General features: G+C 42.7%; 1 protein-coding gene across 1 annotated transcript in view; it reads right to left on the bottom strand.

Annotated features, from left to right (window-relative positions):
* Positions 1-6,451: 6,451 nt before the first annotated feature.
* Positions 6,452-7,633, bottom strand: part of CASP8AP2 (caspase 8 associated protein 2) — a 52,254-nt gene continuing 51,072 nt past the window's right edge. Inside the window, exon 11 of the mRNA XM_003797525.2 lies at positions 6,452-7,084. Coding sequence (XP_003797573.1) covers positions 7,081-7,084 — 4 coding nt within the window. The 3' untranslated portion in view covers positions 6,452-7,080. The remainder of the gene's footprint in view (positions 7,085-7,633) is intronic.

Here is a 7,633-nt window from a genome sequence, read left to right as displayed (position 1 = left end):
AAAAAAAAAAAAAAAAAAAAGAAGAGGAAATCACTCAAGAACAACAATTGAGTGCCAGGTGTGGGGACTCACACCTGTAACCCCAGCACTCTGGGAGGCCAAGGTGTGTGGATTGCCTGAGCTCAGGAATTCAAGACCACCCAAGCAAGGGCAAGACCCCATCTCTACTAAAAATAGAAAAAATAGCTGGGCATTGTGGTGGGCACCTTAGTGTTACTTGGGAGGCTGAGGCAGGACAATCACTTCAGCCTAAGAGACTGAGGTCACTATGAGCTGTGATGCCACAGTACTCTCCTAAGGGTGACAGAGTGAGACCCTATCTCAAAAAAAAAAAATTAAAATAAAATAAAAATAAAAAGTGAAGCAATGACAAAACCCTGAGAAATAACATACGGGAAAAAAAGCCTACAAATAAAAATGAGAAATGGCCAAACAGAGGGAGGGAGAAGGAAAATCACAAAGGTGGTGTCACTGAAACCAGAGCGAGACAGTTTCAAGAAGAGGACAGTCGACAATGCCAAACACACACCCACACACCACTATGTAAAGTTAATGGTGACATGCTATGTTCAGGGATTGCCAAGTCAATATTGTAAAGATGTCAATTCTCCTTAAATCAATCAATTCACAGATTCAATGTCAGACTGTAGATCACTGAGTAAAATACAACCCCATAAATGGACATATGTGTCTATGTGGCTAAACGAGATGCATGTGTATTTTACTAGATTGAGCACAGAGAAAAAAATGCAGCATGACATATTCCAGGAAGTTTATATAGTTTACCTGATGTCTGTCAATGGTAAAAGGGTGGGGGAAGAGTTTGAAGGGAGGAGAGGTAAAAAAGAGGGTCCAGGCGCGCCGTAATCCCAGCTCTCTGGGAGGCCAAGGCAGGAGGATCCCCTGAGCTCAGGAGTTCAAGACCAGCCTAAGTTAGCTGGACATTGTGGCAGGCTCCTGTGGTCCCAGCTACTCAGGATGCTGAGGCAGGAGGATTGCTTGAGCCCAAGAGTTTGAGGTTGCTGTGAGCTAGGTTGTCTCCAGGGCACTCTGGCCCAGGCAATAGAATGAGACTGTCTATAAATACATACATACATACATACACACATTAATAAAGGAAAAAATATTTCTAAGAAAGCATGTCTGATTTTTATCCAATGTAGACATTTATGTAAATTTCTCAGCAGTATGTGCATATATATGCATAAAGAATTTTTTAATAAAATTTGAAAATGTGATAGATACCTTTCAGAATCTGGAAGAATTAATGAGATGTTTATATTTTATTCTATATAGTTGTAAATTGTTTGAAATTCAAAAACTAAGAATGTAATCATACATATTACTTGCAAATTAAAAATTAGATTTTAGGCTTGGCACCCATAGCTCAGTGGTTAGGGCACCAGCCACGTACACCACATACAGGGCTTACAGGTTTGAACCCAGCTCTGGCCAGATAAACAACAATGACAACTTCAACAACAATAACAAAAAAAATAGCGGGCACTGTTTGGGGTGCCTATAGTCTCAGCTACTTGGAAGGCTGAGGCAAGAAAATCGCTTAAGCCCAAGAGTTTAAGGTTGCTGTGAGCTGTGACGCCACAGCACCCTACCGAGGGCAACAAAGTGAGACTCTGTCTCTTAAAAAAAATAAATTAATTAATTAAATTTTAAAGTTCTGAACTTACACCATATAAACCAAAGCAGTAATTTACTAAGTTCTATCCTGCCTTAAGGAGTTTAGGTCTTTTCCCACAATTATGCCTTTAAAAATTTTTGGCCATTATTCCTTTTTCAAAAAGGATTCCTTTAACACTGAAAAAAGAATGTAGAGCTTCTGTTTTATATAAAAATGCTAATTTCAATTAATTTATTCTCTATTTGCCAATCCATATGATGTTCCTTTTTGCTACTCTCTCTTTAAGACACAGCAATTATTTTTAAGTAAAGGAAACTGGGCCTATACGAAAAACTGAAATATAGTTTTACACACTGGAAGGCAAGAGAAGGTCCTTTAGGCAAGCAGTCCTGTGTTTCCTAAAAATAACAACTTTCTGCGTTACGTGAGTGCAGGTCCTAAAATTATTCTTAAATTTTCTTTTATCACAATACTAATTTAGAGCGTCTTCTATGGCAGTGTTTTCTGAATTTTATTTCTACCCCCACAGGGATGTCCACGTATTTACCACTTACCTTATGAGTAGACAGAAACACCAGGACTGGGCTTGTAGAACCTTAGAGCTGCACCGTGCACAGCTATTCATGGGACATCTGCTGCCAGCTCCAAATTTAAAGGCTCTGATCAGGTGGCACTGGGGCCTGAATGAGCACAGCTATTGTAATCAATAGTCTAATCTATGCTTCGCCTGAGGTTCAAAATGTCCTTTGGTGCTTTGCAATTTTATTGCAGTATGTTTTTTCTGATTGACATTAAGCTGTGGCTTCCCCTGGTGTATCATATTTGGGAATGAAAAGTGAAACAAGAACTTTCCTTCTTTATTTGTGAATGGTTACAGCGCATTTCCTTTAGTCCATTGATTGCTCTGGGAATCTGTGCTCATACATCAATGAGTCATGTCCAATTTAATAAGCAGCTGCCTGGGATGACTCTAGCTTCCTCAAATATGAACAAATAATAATGAAGTGACAGTCAGACCTCAAATGTTCTTGCAGATCACACCATGCTGAAAGAAGAAACATCTCAAAAAGAGAGCATGCATTTTTAGACCACTAAGGAGGCTTTACCTGCCTGTTTGTACTGTAGCTTATACATTCTAGGATTTTTTTTTTTTATTATTAAGAAATGGGATCTCACTACTTAGCCCAGGCTGGACTCAAACTCAACGGCTCAAAAGATGCTCCTGCTTCAGCCTCTTGAGTAGGTATGCCACTGTGCCCAGATTTTTCTAGCAATATTCTGTCAGGCTGAAACATACTGCTCCAGAAAATATTTCACTTACTAATCTAAAAGCTAGTGTTAGCCTTAGAAACCTAGGTCTGATTTTTGTAAAGAATCAGAATTTCTTTTATTTATTTATTTATTTTTTTTTTTCAGAGTCTCACTTTCTTACCTCAGTAGAGTGCTTTGGCGTCATAGCTCAAACTCTTAGGCAGTGATCCTCCTGCCTCAGCCTCCCAAGTAGCTGGAACTACAGGCATCTGCCACAACACCTGGCTATTTTTTGCAGTTTTTGGCAGGGGCTGGGTTTGAACCCACCACCTCCAGTATATGGGGCCGGCACCCTACTCCTTCGAGCCAGAGGTGCCACGCAGGCCCAGCTACTTTTAGAGACGGGGTCTCGCTGTTGATCAGGCTGGTCTCAAATTCCTGAGCTCAAGTGATCCACCCATCTCGGCCTCCCAGAGTGCTAGGATTACAGGTATGAGCCACCATGCCCAGCCAGAATCAGAATTTTAGAAAAGCCAGATGACTTCCCAGTGCAAATTGACTGGGTCTCCTAACTCCCTTTAGCATCTTTCACTAGTCACATCTCAAGTACATAATCTTCCAGTCATCCTAAGGAGTCAGTAGTAACAGCATCACTAGAATCCAACACTGGCTTCAAATCACAGCTCCTAGGCACATTTCTAAGTCTCCTCTTCTCCATATAAAATGTAGAAGTACATACAATTACTGATAGAGCGTAAGCCCCAGCTTACCTATTCTATTTTTGGTCACTTCACTTTTTAAAAAAGGATGATAATGAAAAGTAGACAGATGACATTAAACTTCCACGGGCCCAGCACACTAATCCCAAGTACCAGGTGAGAGATTTCTATGATCTGAAGAGAGACCAGAGCATACTAATCCCAAGTACAAATGGACTGTCAGAGTAAACTAGAGGTAAAAATATAAGATGTATTAATATATGCATTTGTATAGTGTTGGGTACACTGTCCAAAAAAGCCCTATTTAATTTCAAAAGTCAGCTGAAAGGTTCAGTGCCTGTGGCTCAAGTGGCTAAGGCACCAGCCACATACACCTAAGGTGGTGGGTTCGAATCCAGACCGGGCCTGCCAAACAACAATGGCTGCAACTGAAAAAAAATAGCCGGGCATTGTGGCGGGCGCCTGCGGTCCCAGCAACTTGGGAAGCAGAGGCAGGAGACTCCCTTAAGCCCAGGAGTTGGAGGTTGCTGTGAGCTGTGATGCCACAGCACTCTACCCAGGGGGACAGCTTGAGGCTCTGTCTCAAAAAAAAAAAAAAAAAAAAGTCAGCTAAAAAGTAATGAGCACCTGTAAATGCATTTTATCAGTCATAACATTAACCATTGCTAAGTAAAGGATGCATGCGTAATCTCTAAGGTAAATACAGAGAGTAGTAAATAGACAGAAAATTGAATTCAAAATAATCAATACAGGGTGCCCGTAGCTCAGTGGTTAGGGCACCAGCCACATGCTCCAGGGCTGGTGGGTTCCAACCCAGCCTGGGCCTGCTAAACAAACAAACAAACCAAAAAAAACAGCCGGGCATTGTGGCAGGCAAATCGCTTGAGCCCAAGAGCTTGAGGTTGCTGTGAGCTGTGATGTCATGGAACTCTGCCAAGGGTGACAAAGTGAGAATCTGTCTCAAAAAAGAAAAAAAAAAGGGTCAGTGCCTGTGGCTCAAGCAGCTAAGGCTCCAGCCACATCCACCTGAGCTAATGAGTTTGAATCTAGCCCGGACCCGCCAAACAACGATGGCTGCAACCAAAAAAAAATAGCCAGGTATTGTGGTGGGTGCCTGTAGTCCCAGCTACTTGGGAGGCAAAGGCAGGAGAGTCACTTGAGTCAAGGAGTTGGAGGTTGCTGTGAGTTGTGATGCCAGAGAACTCTACTCAGGGCAACAGCTTGAGGCTCTGTCTCAAAAAAAATTAAGAAAGAGGAGGGGAAAACACAACACAAAGGACACGAGGCCCGAGTAGGTGAAGATGTAAATCCCCCACAAGACTTAGTCCTCGGAGCAACTGCAGAGCCTCTGTGATGGACTCGAAAGGTGCAGAGGGGCACTGCTGACCTTGTCCCCGATGCAGACGGGGACCTTAACCACACAGTGCCACTGAGCACAGGGACTGTGGCATCTTTAGTGCAGCACATCAACTCTGTGTTGTTACATGGAATGGAGCCATTGACATGGCAAGGCTCTGTTCGGTATTTTTACTGCATTACCATGTTTATTTATTTTCTTTTTTTGCAGTTTTTGGCCAGGGCTGGGTATGAACCCACCACCTCTGGCATACGGGGCCAGCGCCCTACTCCTTTGAGTCACAGGCACCGCCCATTATCATGTTTATTTTAAATGTTTCTCATCTTTGTATCATATTGCTAAAATCCTTATCTTTTTTCTTTTAATGTTTATTAGCTTCAGAAAGTTATGTCATCCAGCTTGTTTTCTTATGAACCAGCAGCACTCTCAGCGAGATTACTTTGCCTGTGAACTCATTTATCTGGTGGCATGGGATCTTCTGAAAGGCAATGCCCACTGGGAAAGGACAGCCCTCTTGTCTATATAGGGCAGGGGTCTTTTTTTTTTTTTTTGAGACGGTGTCATGGGTAGAGTGCCGTGGCATCACGCTCACAGCAACCTCTAACTCCTGGGCTCAAGCGAGTCTCCCGCCTCCGCCTCCCAAGTAGCTGGGACCACAGGCGCCCGCCACAACGTCTGGCCATTTTTTGGTTGCAGCCATCATTGTTGTTTGGCAGGCCCGGGCTGGGGATTCGAACCCGCCACCTTAGGTGTATGTGGCTGGTGCCTTAGCCGGTTGAGCCACAGGCGCCGAGCCAGGGGGTCCTTTTTTTAACAGGGGGCCAGTTCACTGTCCCTTAGACCATTGGAGGGCCAGACTGCGGGCCCCGGAACGAGTCAGCTGCTAAGCAGGACAGGCAGCGGTGACAAAAACACCCGACAGGCTGGATAAGTGTCCTAGGCGGACTGCATGTGGCCCGCAGGCCATAGTTTGAGGACGCTTGATATAGGGCATTCAAACAAAGGAAGGGGACAAGCCTAATGGGAAGAGCGCCAGCAAAACCACAGTAATTATCTCAGTTTGTGACTCTTTAGGTTAGGTCTCCCCCAGACACCGTGGGAAAATGGCAACGGGAAAAGGCCCTCCCAGAGTCTACGACCTAAATCAAAACCCACCAGTCCTCTGAGCTGGGGAAAAGGTGAGAAAGTACTGCCCAAGCCAATCGTTTCTTACACCTGCTTGCTCCAGACCTCACAAAGGATGACCTTATTTTATCTGTGAAGAAGATGCCTGCAGCAGAGGTAAGGTTTGCAGTCCCAGCACCTGCTGGGAGAAGGCAGGCAATGACCACGGTTCTCGCTAATGAATCTTCTCACAGCCACTCAGCCAGCCATGCCCTCACCATGAACCACTTCAAATTTGCTCTCCATGTCCCCGGAAGTTTTACCTTTTTGGGTTTAACAGTTACCTAAACACACTAAAAGAATCATTCTAATCAAAACTTCACAGAACTTTACATGGTTTTATTATACATTCATGTTATAGAAAGCCAACGTTGTACAAAATTTCATACAGATAAAAAAAATCCTTGGCTAAGCAGAGCCATTTATGTGTGTGATACACACACACAGATATACATACATACACACAGCATTTTATATCATTATAATTATACATATTTACAATATGTATAGAACACTATTTATATTATTTTACAATATACCAAAATGAGGGGCAGTTACAAAAGCAAATAAAAATGGATGAAAACTTGAACTAAATAGTTATTAAAGTTTAAAATGCTACAAAACTTTTTAAAAATCTAGAAAAGAAAGTAATTTCTTTAAAATATCAAAACAAAGATTTCAAACATTATTGTTGCTTTCATTTTGACAAGTTCTAACATATTTAAAAATAAATATTTTGACCAGTAACAGGTAAGCAAATCAGACCAATGACGGGAACAAGCTGAACATGCTGACTTGAGGTTGGAGCGTAAAGTAATCACACTAGAGGGTTCTCTATCAGCCAGTAACCAAAATAAAACCTCCCTTTAGTTCCCCATTTAAAACATGAGGAATTTGAAGCTTTCATGCAGTATGCAATATCAGTTAAGGACTCCAGTGAATTCAGCAACTTATCTGTAATGTAAGAAAATGCTAAAGTTATGATTCTATTTTTCACATTTTATAAAGTGCTACATTTTTCTCTTTTTTTGATACAGGCTAGAATGCCATGGTGTCATAGCTTACAGCAACCTCAAGGCTCTGGGGCTCAAGTGATTCTCCTGCCTCAGCTTCCAGGTACTCTGGGGACTACAGGCACCTCCCACAATGCCTCACTAATGAGCTCCACTTACACATCACTGGTGTTAAAGAACCAGCTTTTACAGAATCAGTTCGGTAACTACCACTATGCTTTGATTTTTGACAAAGATTTAATGAGACTATGATACTTGTGGGAAAAAACTCAGTTAAGACACAAGCTGATAGGCCAGGTGCAGTGGCTCACGCCTGTAATCCTAGTACTCTGAGAGGCCCAGAAGGGTGGATCACTTGAGTTAGAGACCAGCCTGAGCAAGAGTTGAGACCCCATCTCTATTAAAAATGAAAAACTTTGGCTCGGCGCCTATAGCTCAACCGGCTAAGGCGCCAGCCACGTACACCTAAGGTGGCGGGTTTGAATCCCCA

The sequence above is a fragment of the Otolemur garnettii genome, unplaced genomic scaffold (assembly GCF_000181295.1).
Source record: "Otolemur garnettii isolate 467f Iridium unplaced genomic scaffold, OtoGar3 scaffold00118, whole genome shotgun sequence".
NCBI lineage: Eukaryota > Metazoa > Chordata > Mammalia > Primates > Galagidae > Otolemur > Otolemur garnettii.
The sequence above is the reverse complement of the archived record's forward strand: the minus strand, read 5'-3'. Positions and strand labels throughout refer to the sequence as shown.